The 19,096-nt window shown below is 42.4% G+C and overlaps 1 protein-coding gene across 6 annotated transcripts in view; it reads left to right on the plus strand.

Annotated features, from left to right (window-relative positions):
• The window catches only part of slc8a3 (solute carrier family 8 member 3), a 56,353-nt gene that overhangs the window by 30,981 nt on the left and 6,276 nt on the right, over positions 1 to 19,096 (plus strand). For 5 of the 6 annotated variants that reach the window (XM_061697049.1, XM_061697053.1, XM_061697050.1 and 2 more), the window contains 2 exons: positions 10,134 to 10,240; positions 18,887 to 19,011. In XM_061697049.1, the coding sequence (XP_061553033.1) occupies positions 10,134 to 10,240; positions 18,887 to 19,011 (232 nt within the window). The remainder of the gene's footprint in view (positions 1 to 10,133; positions 10,241 to 18,886; positions 19,012 to 19,096) is intronic. The other variant, XM_061697054.1, reaches the window with a different exon arrangement.

Genomic DNA, 19,096 nt, shown 5'->3' on the forward strand with positions numbered 1-19,096 from the left:
TAGTTTTATAAATTGTTATAAAGAAGATTAATGATCCAATTCAGTCAGGCTATTAATACATGTTGAAAATATCTGTAGTTCATCATTTGATACTGTTATCATGAGGATAGGCACGAGTCAGAATTGAACCAGAACATACTCTGCGCACCTGGAAAATGAACAATATGTAAGAAAATGTCAGTAGTGTTGATGACCATTCAGCGGTGATGGCCGCTCGTAAATCAGGTCAGCATCCCATATTTGCTCGTAAACACAGCAGCGGTGGCTAAAAATAAGGACATAGGTGGGAGGGGAGAAGATGTATGGAACCAGTGATAGCGGGACGAGAGGGTGTCGGGAGAAATGAGATGGAAAAGCATGAAAAAAAATGGAGGGGGTTGGCTGCGAAGATCGAGGCACTGTGGAGGGGGTTCACAAGCTGCGAAGATAGAGGCACTGTCAATGTACTGACCTGATGGACAAGAAGCATTCACATCCTTTCTGTATGTAATCTATTCGAATGGTCTCAGTACACCGCCCTGTGGGACTCCGTCACCATGGATTGCCAAATGGTGCATTCAATACGTGTAAGTTATGACACTGTATCACTCTTCCCCAGCTGGGTGTCTTTTTTACGTCAGGCAAATTTAAATGATAAAAAAAAAGGTGCATGTAAAGAAGTTGAAATTAAACTCTAAAAGAAATCAATTCAATTTGAAAATTAAAAATAAACTGAAAATAAAACAGAAATATGTTTTATTATATTAAAAATACAACTTAATGAAATATACATTAAAAAAAATACAACATTCAAAGGAAAAAAAAGAAAACAAAACTACAAATCATTTAACCAATCAGCAATCGCTCCCACTCATGCATTTCTTTTGTATTTTATTTGTATTTATATTCATTTTTGTTAGTTTATATTTATTATATATAGCATTACATTTTCTATTTGTTTGAATTTAATTGGAGACTCTAAATTGCCCGTAGGCGTGACTGTGAGTGCGAATGGTTGTCTGTTCGTATGTGCCCTGCGATTGGCTGGCAACCGGTGCAGGGTGTACCCCGCCTCCTGCCCGATGACAGCTGGGATAGGCTCCAGCACGCCCGCGACCCTGGTGAGGAGAAGCGGCTCAGAAAATGGATGGATGGATGGATAGTTGTATTTATTTTCTTTGTTTATATTTTGATTTCTTGGTATTTATCTTAACTTTTTAATTTTTCATTTATTTTCTCTGTATTTATGTATTTATTCTTTCTGTATGCATACTGATTTTTATTAACTTTATTCACATTTATTTTCTTTGCATTTATTTATCTTTATCCTTCACATTTATTGATTTTTTTTTCTTTATCTTTTCTTTTCTAATTACTGTTCATTTGTCTTTGTATCTATTTTTATGTTGTATATTTTCTTTGTTTCCTCTCATTTGCTTTGTATTTATTTACGCATTTGGTTTTGTATGGCTATGTACTTTCTTTAATCGCGATCAGATCACATTTAAAAACAAATACAAGAGCCCCCTTCCTGATTCACCGTGTCTGCAGGATTGCTTTCCAGCCCGAACCTTCTAAACGGCAAACAATTGAACAATTGCTTGACCAATACAAGGGACGACAGCGTATTCGACCTGCTAAAACGTGCATGTTGTCTTTACTGGATTAATGCCCAGGGACGTTTTGACGGTGGAGTTTTGGGCTGGTGTCTAAGACACTGGCATCTTCTCTCTCTCTCTCTCTCTCTCTCTCTCTCTCTCTCGAGGAGTCCCCTCTGCCTGATGACTTCCCATCTCTGGTCCCCCCCCGGGCATGAGACCTCTTTTACCACTTTGTCACCCCTCACTTCCTCCGCTGTGCGCTGGGCAAGTTCCTTCCGCATGGCCGGCTGACCGTGTTGCACTGTGGTAGGTAGCCCGCGCTTTGCACACCAGCTTGGCTTTTAGCGCTCTCTCTCTCCGCTCGGCTGGCCGGTTTCAGTCAATCCGTGCGTGCGAGAACAAGACGGCATGCATAAAACATGAACCTTTAGCCCGTCGTTCCGGTCTCACTCGGGCTCGGAGGCCTTTCCCGTGTGGGGTTGGCGTGCTCGTCCCTTTCCCCCCGTGATTGAAAACATGTACAACAGATAATGCCATCTTGCAGCACATATAGGTAATCACAGTACAGTCCAGTAATGCCTTGACCTACAAGTGACCCAGCATCCGAGTTTTTAGAGATGATTTTCTGCTTTGAGTTCCAAGCAAAAATTCGAGATACGAGCGCTTAGATGCTGGCGGCAAACTCCACTCACTCACTCGCTCGCTCACTCCGAGGGCCGTTTATCCCAAGCAGCAATTTGGCAGATGGTGAACAATTCTTCAAGGGGTTTATTGCCACGAACAGTTGTTTACTTTGAACCTGAACATAAAGCAAAGAATTACACAAGTGTATTTCAAATCACCACATAACTTTGCCTTTGGAATGTCTGCCAGTTTAATGCTAACGCACATTGCAAAACACCATAGACGGGCTAACGAATAGCATCGATGGTTGCGGTGTTATAAACCTATAAGCAAAGGATATTTGAAAATAAATGGTGTAGCAATACATGTAGACAATCAATATCATGATCCTCACAGGCATATATTCTTTAGTCTCGGCAATAACGACAGTGATTGTCTAGCCAACCAACTGTTAGTTCGTCATCATTAATTGTGTTTTCAGCTATTTTTATGTTGCACAGGATTTATTTTTAACCACACAACGATCAAAATAAGGTAAATCTAACATTGTTTTGTGGCTGGAAGGGATGAATTGCATTTCCATTTAGTTCCATGGGAAACATTGCGAACAATTCAGTTTGAGAGCGGGGTCACGGCACAAGTAAAATTCGTAACCCCAGGTTCCGCTGTATTTTAAATAATATTTAGGAATCGCTTTAACTACAGCTCTAAAATTAGAGTTGTCACAGGACAACAATAATTTACACAGGTGCATATTTCAGATGGATTATTTGAAATTTCACGGGTGGTTGACAGAAAATGTCCTCAAATTCGGGAAGGATCCAATGCAGTTGCGGTTTCTTTGTCAGTTTCATGCTGATGCGAGGTGACGGCCTTCGTTGGTGCCCTGCAGGAGGTTCTTGTACTGATTCTCTTTGGTGTCTAGTTTGTACGGAGAAAGCACCCGGAAAACCTTGGAGAGCGCCGTGCAGAACAGGAAGTTAATGGCCGAAGAACGTCGCCTCCGGCTTTACGACGACGATGGACGTTCCGGGTCAACGAGACCCGCAGTCCGGTTGTGCGCTCCTTTGGCAGCGGGCGGCGTGACTCACACTCGGGGCCCACGCCGTTTTTAGCACCAGATTTATGAGCAGACTCCCCGAACGGACGGACAGCCATTTGAACGTCAGGCCCGATCACGTCGTCTGCCGCGGCCGCTCGCTAATGTTGGTGAAGATTGCAGATGACGGACGGCGGCAACACGCTCCCCGGGATGGAATTAGCGTTCCGGCTCCCCGCCGCCGCCTCCCGCACCAAACCCCCACCCCCCTCGAGACCGAGAGCCGTTTATCCCACCATTATTGGCAGAGACAATGGTTAATCTTTTTTAGATGACGAAGCCGAGAAAGAGGAGAAGAGGGGGGAGCGTGCTTGTAATCTCGTCAAAAACGTACACGGTCCAATCGTCATACTCCCCCCACCCTCAACCTGCTGTCAAGGGAGCGACAGCTGCGAATAACTGCCAGGGTCTACACGGGAAATTGTATCCTGCGGGATGCACACTTGGCAATATAGAAATAACATGTCGTGGTGACTTGAGATACGAGTTTAATTAGTTCTGTGACCACGCTCATAACCCATAACACTCGTATCTCAAATCATCTTGAAATGAATGGAAATGCCATTATTCTGTACAGAGAGTAATAACAACCATTTGTGCCTCATGATTTAATGCTGCAATCCAATTCATTGTGCTGCTCCTTCTTGCTTATTAAACCGTGACTATCGATGCTAACCATTAGCATGTCTGTGGCATTTTGCATCCGTCTAGGATACCTCCTCCGATTGGCTCTCGTTCGGGTAAATTCCCAAGTAAGAGTTTGTCAAAGTAAGAACCCTGGAATTCACCCCGATGGCCTTCCTGATCAATTGCAGGCATTGGTCAATGAGGCTTGTTTGTGTGTCCTGTTATGATAGACATGTCCACTCAATTTCGTATCGATTGGTGAAACTGGTGTCTGAGGTGAATGTTTTTTTTTTTTTTACTTTCCAAGTAGCCTCAAAATGATCACCAAACGCTGACGACATGCTTCACCCACGTTAGATGTCGTAGGCTAAAATCCTTTACGGTTTAACGATTCCCATCTATCTAGGAAGCTTTCGATTGAGGCTGGGACAATTCCTACATAGAATTTTGTGAAAGCTCAAACCCTGGAATTTGCGCAAAATGTAAACCAACTTCTTGTTAAATTTCAGACATGGGTCCTTGGGAATTTTTCGTACATCTTCTTATATGACACATGTCCACCCAATTCCAGGTGCCAGGGATTAAATTAACCCCCCCCCCCTCCCCCCAACTTTTCCAGGGGCTCTGCTGAGTGAGTTTTGAGCCCCAGCGGCTGCAGGCTGACACAGATATCGGGCATCTCCATGCATGTAGGGGATAAGAATATAAACGATATCCATTGAGAGAAAGTTAACCTGCCCGTTAACACTGCGTCGCCGCTCGTCAGCCGACATGAACAGCCAGCCTTGCTGCAGCCCCGAGCCAGCCAACCAGCCAGCCGTAGCCTACAGTGCGGGAGCCTTAAATTAGCAGCCAACGCGCTAGCAGAGCAGCTTTTTTGTGTCGGTGGGCCAGCTGCCAGCCCCTTTGTGTCCCGGCCGGGGATTCCCCGTGACCCCGATAAATGTAAAGGTAAATGTTTCGTCCGTGGACCATAATGTGCTGCTCTCAGGCGCTGTGATGATCAGTTGGAACTCACTTCACCCACTGACTCCACAGTGAAGCATGTGAAAAATAAAAAGGCCAAATCCTTTCACGTGTAAATGATATTGAAGACTTGTGTTATTTAAGTATGACTCACATTTCACTGTGTCATATCAAATTCTGTCAAATTGTGTATCCTTGTAACCGTATCGTAATGGTTGCGAATCATATTGTAATTGGAGTAAATTGCCTTGTATCACATGGCAACTGGAGTGAGTTTTATTATGAATGGAGTGAATCGTATCGTAAATGGAGTGAATCGTATCGCCATTGAAGTCAATCGTATCGTGACTGGAGTCAATCATCTCGCAAAGTAATTAAAGTCAATCGTATTATAACTGCAGTGGATCGACTCGTATCGCATCGTATTCGGAGTCAATCATATCATAATTGGAGTGAATCGTATCCTAAATGGAGCAAATCATTTCATATTGTGTCACATCGTAATTGGTGTGCATCGCATCATAAATAAAGTGAATTGGACTGTAATAGGAATGCATCGTCTTGCATCGTCTTGTTAGCCATCATAATTGGGATCACGTTGTCATTTCAGTAGTCTGCGGCCTGTTTTGTAGAATTCTCTATTCTTTACGAAGACACCTCATTGCTTGCCCGACGTGTGTGTGTGTGTGTGTCTGTGTGTGTGTGTGTGTGTCTGTGCGTGCGCGTGCAGCACCCCAGGCTGTGAATAGAGATCACGAATTTCGCAATGTCATGTTTTTGTGTGTTTGGATGTGTGCTTTGGTTGCCGTTGAATGTCACAGGCAACACACAGACACACACACACTCCCCCCCGAGAGAAATGTCTCTGACTATATTTAGAAATGTATCTTCCTCTGCCTGCCGCTTTTCAAACAGTCATGCCTGTCGATGACACCTACTCCTACTACCTGTACCTACTACGACTACTACTACAACAACACACTAAGACACACACACACACACACACACACACACACACACACACACACACACACATATATATATATATATATATATATATATATATATGTAAGTCAGATATCTCCAAACTGAGAAATTATTATTCCGGGAAAAAAAATTGCACATCTGTCCCAAACACGATAAACTTGTTGGTCTTTCTGCAGCGTATGCCGATGTCATTTGGTACGAACCGTTTATGTAAGATTCGCGTCTGTGTTTTTCTTGGCGAAAATGTCCGATATTTCAGAACAGGGAAATTGTTAGCCCGAGAAGAGTAACAGCACTCTTGTCCCAGGCAGGACAAACATTTTGTGAGAATATTTCAGTTCTAGCAATTTGATGATTCATTAGCCTTGGTTATAAAAATGATCTAAATAGGTATCAGTGATGCCTATCTTATCAGCAATACTGGCCTTGCATTTACTTGGTGTCGGATCGATACACAAAGGAAAACTGACAAAACGCTTAAAAGTCATACAAATGTATTCCGATTTAACAATTTGATAGCACAGTCACCTTAATTATTCAAATGTATTGTTATCCGTGATACTGGTCCCGTATCTACTTGCTATTGGATCGATGCCATATTTCGCAGTTTTGCTCTCCACCTCACAAAAGAATAGAGGAATAAAAAATGATATCATTCCAAAAAGAACATCCCAAACCTACGTGCTGTTAACACTTTCAACATTGACTAAAAAACAAAAAAACAAATGCTGACGGAGGTTTCTCTTCAGGAACCGCTCGGTATACTTTTTCCTACTTCCTGGACTTCGAAACAGTTTTTGCAAGCAGGCACACGACATCTATAATCAAAAGTCTGCCGGCACAATGGAAAGGTGGACGAGGCAAAGCCCGAGAGAGACGCGTCAGGGAATACCACGTTTCCTAGCATGGTGGGTACGTGGCGGCGGGGAAAAAACATGCTGAGGCAGAAGACGACAAAAGGAACCAAGAGAGAAGAACTTCGACTTTTGTTTTTATATATATATATATATATTTTTTTTTTTTATTGCGTCGTGTCCTCCTCCAAGGACACGACGCAATAAAAGCATCTGACGGAGTCTGACAAAGGAGGCACAGCAAGCCAGACAGGTCTTGGTGCCTTACAAAGCTGTCCGCTCAAGTTCATTATGTAAATAATAGTTTGACAAATTATCAATATGCTTTCAAGAACAATTATAGATAAATTCAACCTAAATTCTATTTATATGTTTTTGTGTTTTCAATATTTTTATTATATATTATTATTATAAAACAAATATCGTTTTGAATATTCTGAAATGGTATACAATATGATTGAAGTATTCTTTTGTTTTCATAATTATTATTATATTGCAGCCATCTCAATTATTATTATTATTTTAAAGTGGTCCTGTATCTACTTACTATCAGATCGCTGCCATATCTTGCAGTATCGTACCCCACTACACAAAAGTATAGAAGAATCGAGGAGAGCTGATTCCAAGAAGAACGTCCCCAACGCTATTTTGTCACATTATGATGAGCTCACAGTTGGGGAAAGTGCAATAAAGACAAGAAAGAAGGCGTGGAAGCCTCACGGGAAATTGGCGCCCTAATTAAGCAGGCCTGCCTTATTGACACCAAGTGCAGCCACTGATGATTACTGCTTTTCACATCAAAGACGAGACAGTGAGGCGGAAACATCACGACAGACAAATTTGAAATTCTGCCAAAACAATTGGGGTAAAGTATACCGAGGACCTGATATATTCACTAGCCCGGTTTTGTTCGTATCCAAAGTGTAAAGATGCTAATATCATGGCAACCACACAATAAAATTCTGAATTCCACCCAACCTTTGGGGAGTAAATAAGCTGCAAAGGTCCGTTCGTACTGCCGTCATGAGACATTAGCGTAGCCAGAATCAAAGAATTAATGACTTTTTTTGCTTTTGTTTTTTGTCTTTCATGAAGCCATGCTAATACAGTGGAACTATACAATAGGATTGGGATTAGGATTTTGGGGGCAAAAAATACATCACAAAAGTCATGCAAAACACTTGAGAGTGCGTACCTCAGTTAAGCCAGCATCAAAAGATAAAATCCTTTTCTTTTTTTTTTTTTTTCTCTTTGGCTTTCATTTTTTAATGCTTATACGATAGGATTGTGAATGCTACCAAAAATGTTCATAGAAAAATAGACCACAAAAGTCGGGCAAAACATTTGGAGTTCGTTCCACTGTCATAAAACTGTTTAATTAGCATCAAAGAATGAACTGCTACTTTTGACTTTTGTTTGGATTTTGGAAGAAACGCCTTTAGCAAGGGTGAAGAGGAAGAACTCGCACAGGATGTTACGTGACGTAAGCAGTAAAACAACTTTAAAAGTTAGATAATGAGGGAAGTCAAAATTCCTCCTCTGGCGAGCTGGCGAACGAGCGGCTGGAGTGCCACATCAATATTACATCAATATTACATCAATCAAACAGCACGGGCAAGGCGGGCACGCCATCGTTGAAGCAAAGTCCTCACTTGGCAGATTTTACTGACTTGTTTGCCGAGCAGAAGCAGATGCAAAAGTTATGACTGTGACTCGCTTGTTCAGGGAGCGATGGCAGATGATGTTTTGCATAATGCATGGTGGACAGCCTGAGGCCCACTTTGGAACATCAACACTTCCCTCAAAAAAACAAATAACAAAGAGTTTTGGAAGCTAGTGGTGTGCGATACTGCGAGATTTGGCATCGCTCTCATTACGAGTAAAAACAAGGCCAGCATCGGCAACACCGGTGTATTTGAATAACTAAGGTCATCGAGCATCACCAAATAGCTAATAGCTAATAGCTAATGTTCGCGACCACCTAAATACGGGCTAATATCTGGGTACCGGTGTTTATGAATAATTCATGTAGATGTATCATCAAATTGCTAAATCTTAATGAATTCAATGACCTTAAAGTGTTTTTCGTGATTTTCCCCTCTGGCTATAGATCCGATACCAAGTAAATACGAGGCCAGTATCGCTGATACCAATGCCAATGTCGTCTGTACTGGTACCCGGCTCTCTGGGGTCAAGTTTTTCAAACTTCATGTTGTGTATTTCTGCTTTCTCAACTCTCAAATCAACTTTCTACGCACTTTCACAACAACCGTTGCCGTGATAAAGTGCGGTATAGAAAATCGAACATACGCATCATTAATAATAAATGAATCATTTAATATTAAATCAGTACGTGAATATTATTTTGTAATTCTAATATTATATTATATTATATATTTATATTGTTATTATATCAGCTCTAGCATCTAGCGTCCACACACACACACACACACACACACACACACACAACGTACACATTCACTCACACACACTCGTCTGGTGATTCCTTTGCGGGGTGCAGAGATGTGAACCCTCTCGGTGTGTGCGCGCGTGTGCGTGCATGTGTCGTTACCGAGCGGCACTCGCCGCACTCGTGCTGAACTCCAGGCTGCGATGTGTGGCAGCGGCGTTGATAAATCACTGTGACTAATTTTGACACGCGAGTGCCATTGCTGCATTAAGCAGTGTGCGCTGTAATCGACACAGAAAGTACACACGGAAAAGGCTCGCTTTGCGGAATTTCCTGTCGCCGCAAGATAGGGCGGTAAGTGTTTAAGAGATTGTTAGTTGTTAGCTCATCAGTTAAGGGTCGGGCTAATATCAGATGCTTGCAGTCAGGATCAGTTATTGTTCGGTCTAATATACTTACAAACGGGTCAGAATGGTTGGTCGGTGTCATACCCAAGTTGAAGTCATTGGTCGGTCTAATACGTTGACTAACAGGTTTGTTCTTGGCTGGTCTGATACAGTTGAGTTATCGGTCGGTCTAATTGGCTTACTAGCAGATTCCAGTTATTTATCATAGGGTGCACTTAGGTTCAAGTTATTGGTCGGCCTAATACACCGAGGCATGACTAATTGGTCAATCTAATACGGTTAAAAACAGATCTGTATTATGATTTGGTCTACGACACTTACTAACAGGTACCAGTCACTGCTCGGTTTAATACACATACTCACAGGCTTGAGTTATTGGCCGGTCGAATACACTAACTAACAGGTTCAAGTTATTGATCGGTCTAACACGCTTGGGTTTGAGTCATTAGCACCTCCTCACTTGCTAACCCTTCCTCCATTCAGATGATCAACCCCACTTCGTCTGTCCTCCCATCACATATTAACCTCTTCTTCTACTTCTCCACCTTCTCCTTCTCCTCTTCCTCGTCGACCTCGCAGCAAAGTCATTCACGTGAAAGTCATCGACGACGAGGAGTACGAGAAGAACAAGAACTTCTTCCTGGAGCTGGCCGAGCCTCGCATGGTGGACACGAGTCTCCAGAAAGGTGCGCTGCTCTCACGCTTGGTTTCTCGCTATCGCCTCTCCTCTGCTACTTTTCGGGTCAGTGGTTCCTCTCTCTCTCTCTGGCCTCATTTCCCCGCACTTGTCCAAATAACAATACATTTCTTTGTCATTTCAACTCTAAAAGGAGCATCTTGACTTGTATTTTGTTGGGTAAAGCTCTGCTAACTCTAAGGCTAAACGTGATAGCCGCCTAGATTTCGTCACATTCATATTTTACATAAGAGCATCTCTTTTGACTGCCCGTAACTGTAACTGTATTTTGTCAGATAATCTTGTTAAATGCTAATTTAACAAGATTATGTGTGTGTCAAAGTGTTTTTGTCATTAACGCTGCGCTCCAGTGCCCGGTCTGCTGAAAACAAAACTCCAACAACAACAAAAAAGTCCATCGGGCCTTTTCACGAGGCTGCCGTTATCTAATGCGTTGTTGTTATCTAACCACGCTGGAGGCCAGGTGGACGAGCTGGTGTGGAGGCAGCTCACAGTAAACCTTTATTTAGTGTTGTCGAGAAAACATTGACACTGCGGATGTTTACATTATAGGCTGTGTCTAAACAGTGCACGGTGACCCAGACAACGTTCCTTTTTCTTTCTTTTTTTTCCGCCTCCTTCAAATGATCAACATACGTAAGACTAATAAATACCTCCCTAAAGCTATCATCAGGCGACGAAAAATAAAAACCTCCCTCAAGCAATCGTTAGCTTAAAATAAAAATGCCTCCTTCGGGTATATCTCAACTAAAAACAAACGCCTCCCTCAAGCAATCAACTCAACACAAGTAATGCCATCCCTCAAGCCAACATCAACAACTCTCTCGGGACATCATCAGCTGTAGACTAATAAACGCATCTCTCGAGCAATCATCACAAGGAGGTCATTTCCAAGGACTTTCTGTGGCGCCCCTCGGTATTTCCATATGAAAAATGGATTCAATATTTGAGCAGCATCCCTCTGAGGTTTGCTTTCCCCACTTGAGCGTTCACGTGAGCCAACGGGCTGTCAGCCCTCGCGATTCATCGCGCCGTGAATCCCTCGGCCGGACGGAACCTTGAGCTCATTACGTCGCTTTTGCCAGGAGGGGTCACGGGCTGCCTTAATCCTGATGTATCAAGCAGGAGGAAGAGGAAGAGGAAGAGGAAGCTGCCCTTTGTGTTGCCTTGAAAAGTCAGGCTAATGGTGCTCAACTCAACCTGACCTGCAATGGAGATGCTGAGCTTTGGGCTGCGGAGATATGATTATTGTTTTACCTTCATTACCTGGAGCTGCAAATGCTGGATTTAACACAGACAAAACAAAACTCTGTAATATATATGTATATATATATATAAAAAGCAGGGACATCCATCCATCCATCCATTTTCTGAGCCGCTTCTCCTCACTAGGGTAGCGGACGTGCTGGAGCCTATCCCAGCTGTCATCGGGCAGGAGGCGGGGTACACCCTGAACTGGTTGCCAGCCAATCGCAGGGCACATAGAAACAAACAACCATTCGCACTCACATTCACACCTACGGGCAATTTAGAGTCTCCAATTAATGCATGTTTTTGGGATGTGGGAGGAAACCGGAGTGCCCGGAGAAAACCCACGCAGGTACGGGGAGAACATGCAAACTCCACACAGGCGGGGCCGGGGATTGAACCCGGGTCCTCAGAACTGTGAGGCTGACGCTCTAACCAGTCGGCCACCGTGCCGCAAGCAGGGACATGTGCCTAGTAATATATAGTGGTCCACAGCCTGGACATAGTAATGTAGAGTAATGTAATGAACATGGTAATGCGCAGGACAGAAATGTAAATGGCACAGTAATGTAAAGGACAGTAATGCACAAGACAGTATTGTATACGAATGTAAAGGACATCGTAATAGCATGACTCAATCATGTAAATGACAGTAATGGATAGTAATATAAATGTCGTAGTCATGTACAGAACATAGTAATATATGTGTATATACTAATGTAAAGGACAGAAATGAAGACGACAATAATGTAAAGGACAAGGGAATCGGTAACAATGTTCAAGACAGAGTCATGTAAAGGACAGTATAATGTGTAAAAATGTATCAGGTCTGTTTGGATCAGTTTTGTTTGGATCAGGTCTGTCTGGATCAATACAATTTGTATCAGGTCTGTTTGGTTAAGGTCTATGTGTATCTGGTCTGTTTCGATCTGGACCTTCTGGATCAGTTCTGTATGCATTTGGTCATTTAGGATCAGTATCGACCATTAAGCTCATACGGGCCGAAATTTCAGTCTTCACTCAGCTGACCCCTTAAAAATTGTTATGACGTTTCTGTGTCACTACTTGCCCTAAAAAAAAAAATCAACGTAACGAGCATAAATTCAACAATTTTTGTCAGAAATAAGGTGGGCAGTAGATAAGGTCATGTACTTTCGTCATCAATTGTTACGGAGGATTTTAGAGGAATTTGGATTTGAAACAGATGGCGAGGACACTGGAGCGGCTCCCCTTTGGACCTTCTTGTAGGTTAAAATCTTAGCGTAGACCCTGCAGGAGGTCGGAGCTACGTCGTAATACCCAATGCCGTGGCGGCCGAATGACTCGCTAATTTGCAACTTTCATGAGCTTGCAACACAATAAATCTTGTTGTTATCAGTGCAGTAGTTGGGGGATACTGAGTACATTTGAGCAGTTGAAAAAAAAAAAAATGAAACCCAAACCTTCTTTCTGGTGTCTGGCTTCATTCCCAGGGTGCAGCAGGGCTTTTGAATACAGATGACACAATTATGATTAAAGTCTTCGGGGGATGGCATTAATATGTCCAGAGACTCGGGGAACGTATTGACTGCTCTGACATCCATTTAACACCCTCGCCCTCAATACAAGAAGGACTCAAGTGTTCAGTATTCATTAATAACAAAGGGAGGGGGGGGGGGAACACTAGGGCAGGGATTCTCTACCTTTGCTGCGTGCCCCTTATACTACCCCCAAAGCCGGGAAATTGCCACATTGCGTTCGTCTCCCCCATTCCGTGTCAGTACAGTCACATTCCGGTTGCCCGTTATTCCATTTCTCACAGGTGTCATTTTGCCTCTGGTACTTCCCCCAAAGCCGAATAGTTTGATTATTGTCCCATATCAATGAAAAATACTTCTACAAAGTATGTTAATAGCCTGTTTTAAATGAGTCCAGCAATATAGAAAGTAGCTTCTAATAACCTCCATTAGGGTGTCAAATTTCAACATTCCCGGAAAAGACGCCACGGTTTTAATGAAGTCAGTGATGTGCACATGCTTCAATAGTCCCGACGGCCGTTTGAATTAAATCTACCCATCCGTGATTACAGAGTGATTCCCAAACGGTTCCTGCGCAGCGCCGCGGCAAACCGGAGGGCCTTTTGAGTCGTGACATTTGCGCCACGGCTGTTTGGGGCGTTGCGTCGCCGCCATTTTTTAGCACCAATGCCCGTCGGAATGCCAACTCAGAATGGAGGCGGGTGCGTACGCGATGAGGTGTCGGGACTGGAAGAACATCAAAATCCACATTGAAAACTTTAAAAGCTACAGGGCTCCACTCCTATTGAACTCTTTACCAAAATATTGACGTGACTTGAATCTATTGTCAGACAGGAGAATGGTGCATGTGTGAAAGGGAATAGTGGATAGCCGGAATGGGGGTGTGAAGCTGCTGTTTTAAAAGGTACGCACACGGAATAAGCGGCGAAGGTACTGCAGTAATTCCTCGGCATGTGAGCTAGTAGCCGATACGGGATGACTTCGGTGCGAAAGGGAATAGAGGAAAAAGGCAACTCAGCAGTTTTCTGCCTCTGGAGGTACTATCGCAGGTGAGAGAGCGCATGTCTGTGTGAAAGGGTATACTGAAAAACGTGAACGCGGTGTCAGGTTGCTGCTGTGTGAAAGGATAGAATCGATGGACAAAGGCAACCCGGCAATTTCCCGGCTTCTGAGGTAGTAGCAGAGGCGGTATGGCGTCTCTGTGAAAGGGGGTGTGAAGCTGCTGTTCTGTGTGAAAGGTACCAACACGAAATTGGTGTGACCAAGGAAAGCTGGCTTGGGAGGGAGGATCAGATTCACACTCCCGAGTAGCCGACTCTTTGGGAGTGACAGGAGTGCGCCACCCCACTCAACCCACTCCCCCCCTTACCCCGCCGCCCTGACTGAGGAGTCGCTGTAAGGTGGTCGTCGAGTAACCGTCGCTATGGCGACAGCAGTCAGTCGCTGAGGTGTAATACATTCAAACGGAGGCAGACGGGAATAGAAAAGAGGACGTTTCCGAGAGATATCGTGCTCGTCTCTTCTGGTAGGAGTGTAAGGGGGGCGGGGGGCAACCAACCTTTTGATACTGGATCTCATTATGTGGCTGTCACTGATGACCTTCTCAGAGCGTCCCGGAATGCAAAGCAGCTGGGTGTTTCTGACGATTTTGTTTGTGCGCAAAAAATGGCAGAGATGTTACCTATCGGCGTCATACTAAGCATGTCGCTGCGGGCACGCACGCCAGCGCTAAGCGAGCGAGGCTAATTTGTCTGGCGGAAAGGAGGAGGAGAAATGTGCTCGGTCCTGACAAATGAGCACCCTCTCGCATTCGACTGCTCAACACAGTGGCCAAAGAACTAAATAACCAAACTGTCAAACTCTGGTTGAGGGAAAACACGATGACAATCAAGCAGCCGGATAATTAAATGTCTAACGGCAACGCTGAACACGAAAATTCAGTGAACCATCATTCTTGCCGGCAAGCTAATTGGACACCAAATGGAAAAGGTTTTGAACAATTTTCGAAATATTATTTTAAAAAGAACAAATCCTCTGATTTCCGCCTCTGAAATCGATTTCCGTAATCCTTCATGAAGGCAGACAAATTGTATACCAACCCAAAGTATGCAAAATGAGGCAATCATGAAAATCAGGAAAATCAGGCCGTTCTCTCCGCTTTCCACTGAAAGCGCTGAAACCACGGCCTGCTCAACACGTAGCGTAGCCTTTAGTTCGCTTGCTTAATGCTAATACGTAATTGGAAATGCATATTGCTGGCGTCAGGCTAAAACCTCCAATGTCAAAATTTGGTCAATTTCACGCTGTTTATTTTTTTTTTAAAGTGATGGTTTTTGGAGATGCAAGGTTTCCGCCCGACGCCAACGAGACGCAACCCTTCAAGCGACTGATATTTGAACACAAACGGTGCAGCAACACATTTAGGCATTCAGTTTAACAGTACCCAGAGTCATATATTCTTTATCGGCTGCGAGGAGCTGAGAGGAGCGGAGACGTCTTTACGGTAGAGACGTCCATGTACAGTATATATATATCAGTATGTCTTACAGTGCCTCCTTGTGGCCAAGGCAGGCAGCACCGCAACGGATCAATTGATGCAGAGTGTGACAAAAACTGTTTAATGCTTTTTAGTTCTAATCATGTCATTACTGTGTGTTTTGATCAAGTGAAATATTACAGTGCTAGTTCTCTCATGAGCAAAACCTTTTGTAATGGCTGGCACGGCTTAATGGCATTTCCATTCACTTCAACGGGGGAAAACGATTTGCGTTGTGAGCGTGGTCGCGGAATTCAACTCTTATCTCAAGTTTGACGTCTCACTCGTACCACCGCATTTCTAAAGGTAAGTTTTCTAACATGGAGGTTTTGCCCCTTTTTCGCCACTTACCTCCAAGGCCTTTTTGCCGTAACCATTAATAACGCTCTCTCATATTTAGTGCCCCCCTCGCACGACACTGCCTGTCTTATTAAAGCGACAGCGGCAGCAGCGTGATTGTCGCTTTGCGCGCTCGCTCCATTACCGGAGTTTTCACGGGAGGGGAAAAAAAAGAAAATATGCGAGCGGAATTCTCAATTAGGAGCTAAATGTTATAAAATACGCCTGCTTAAATATTCATATGCGAGCAGCCTCGCAGCGGAAGACCAAATAAGTTACTTCGTCTGCAAGTCTAATGCCGAGTGTTCTGGCCTGTTAGCCTGTTAGCCTGTTAGCTGTGCGAGAACCCTACTGATTTTCATGTCATTGGGCCAAGATGGCCACGGTAGCTGGCGTTTGAAAGGCAAATCGGTTCACAATATTTCGCAGCTTTCTTATCAGTCACCATTTTTATCCATTTGTCCATTTGTCGTGGATGATTACCGATCATACTTAAAAGCCGCAATCCTGCTGATTTTGAATGACTTTTGGCCACAGTTGCTGCAGTCAAAGCTCAAAATCGGTATGTCTTTTTGAAACGTTGCTTGCTTTTCATGATTTGCACAACTTTCAGTGTTTTTGAAAATTATTTTTGCAAGAATCCTTTTTATTTTGGCTCGCTTTTGGCCCATGACGACCAGTGGTTTCAATCCTATTGGCCCAATATTATGAATACAATGTTGTTAAAGGTATATTTGCACACATTATTTTGCGGTGCTTGATTCCACGCGTCCGATTTGACCAGATTTACGGCATTATTTTTTAAATAAGTAATGTAAAAGAGCAAAGATCAAGTGGGAAAATCGGATTTTTGTCAAAATAAACAAAGCTGACATCCAATAGGTTTTGCGTTAAGCCCCTAATATAATGGAGTGTTTTCTGCTAATTCTGTGTGACTTTTGTTGCTCATTGCTACTAAATTGCCATGAGAGCAGGCTGTATTGTAGTGATGAATGCAAAGCTATAGGGATGCTGGATGATCACGAATTTTAAACAAGACACGACCACGCACGCTGTGTAATTGATTTATGCGCATGCGCGTGCGCCCGCGCACGTCAGCAGAGGAGCACTCGGCTGTGATCTTTAATGGCCTTGTTAATATTTGATGCCGAGAGCCGTGTTGTCAGCAAAGAGCAGCATGATGACAAGATGCCCGGGCAGGCGGGTTGGTCACACAACCCTCTTGAGCCGCCTGCACATCAGCGTTCGCTTTGGTGCTTCAGGGCCACTGCAGGGCTTTTGTCGTAGACATTGTGGCCCCAAGGAAGGGTTTTCAATAGTTAAATTGTTTTTGAATCAAAAGGATTTTGATTTAGATATTTAACATTATTTGAGCCTATATTTTTGGACTGCGATTGGCTGGCAACCAGTTCAGGGTGTACCCCGCCTCCTGCCCGATGACCGCTGGGATAGGCTCCAGCATGCCCGCGACCCAAGTGAGGAGAAGCGGCTCAGAAAATGGATGGATGGATGGATGGATATATTTTTGGAAGGTTTTAAATATTTTTTAAACATTTATAAAGTATTTTAAATATGTTTTAACATATAAAGTTTTAAATATTTCTAAATAGGGTTTCAATATTTGTATTTAAGTGTTTTGAAATTCAAGTTGTATGTTTATTCCTGAAATCTGAAAATATTTTAACAATATATATTTTTAATATGTTTTCAATATGTATTAATTATTTTCATCCATCCATCCATTTTCTTTACCGCTTATCCTCACAAGGGTCGCGGGCTGCTGGAGCCTATCCTAACTATCTTCGTGTGGGAGACGGGGTACACATATGTTGTTAATATTTTAAAATACACTTTTTATTTTTTTATTGGCACAATGGAAACAGCACTAATGCGCCAATATTATATATATATATATATGTGTGTGTGTGTGTATATATATATAATACTTTTTTATTTTGTTTATTTTTTTATGTTTGTTCTCTTTCCAGGTCAATATTTTTTTTTCAGGTTTATATATTTATATTTTTAATATATTTTATATATTTTCTAATATTTCTAAAAAAAATGTTTTAATGGTGTAAATATGTAAAATGTATTATTTATATTTTGTAATGTTTTTAATATCTTAAAATGTGTGGCATATTTCAAATGTTTTTATTTGTATTTTATTTTTCATTATGTTTTGCTATAGTTGCTATATTTAAAATGTTTAATATGACTTCAATATTTCAACATGCATTTTTATATTACAGATTTTTTCATAATTGTTTCAAATATGTTTGAGTTATTTTATATGTCTTTTTAATATTTCGTAATATATTTTTGATATTCAAAATCATTTTCTTTTTTCAAATCTTTTTTTAAATTTGTCACAGTAGGACCAATAGTGACTAATCCAATATTTTAAATATGCTTCTCCAGTATGTGTTTGAGTTTGTATGTTTTAAATGTTTTGTAGTGTTTTAATATTATTATACATGTATTAAAACTGTTTAAAATATTTTAAAATCTACATTCTTCATATTTTTAAATGTTTTTGATATCTTATGTTTTATATATTCGAAATATGGCCAGAATTTAAATATCTTGAATGGCTTAAATGTTTTAAAATATTTGTATTTGTAATATGATTGCAATATTTTTAAAATCACATTTTTTCAAAAATATTTGTCAATGTTCGTTGATGAGTTGAGAAACGATCGTGTAACTTTGCCAAATTATGTCTTCACAGTGGGGCAAAATTCGGAAAGGCCCGCACATTTTCAGAAATAGGCAGCTAACTAAAGATTTACTTTTTTAATTTCTCACGTGTGATAAGTGGGCAGGACCTCCAGAGACACAATTCCACAACTTAACGGGTGCCTCGACTTTTGCTTTGTGTTGCGAGCCAAAATAAATTCAACTTGTAAGTCAAGGTACCACGGTATTTGAATACGAGACCTTTTCCATCCTTATTATGTCCCCTCGAACAGTTTCTCTTTCTGTCTCTGCGCAGACGTTCCAGACAGGAAGTTGACGTCTGACGAGGAGGAAGCCAGGCGCATCGCCGAGATGGGCAAACCGGTTCTGGGCGAGCACGCCAAGATGGAGGTCATCATCGAGGAGTCCTACGAGTTTAAGGTGGGCGGGGACGACGGGGGACTGCATGTCGGGTTGTTATACCTTGACACACGAGTGGCTCCAAATTACCGGATTTTTCGATTTT

Source organism: Phycodurus eques, chromosome 14 (assembly GCF_024500275.1).
Source record: "Phycodurus eques isolate BA_2022a chromosome 14, UOR_Pequ_1.1, whole genome shotgun sequence".
NCBI lineage: Eukaryota > Metazoa > Chordata > Actinopteri > Syngnathiformes > Syngnathidae > Phycodurus > Phycodurus eques.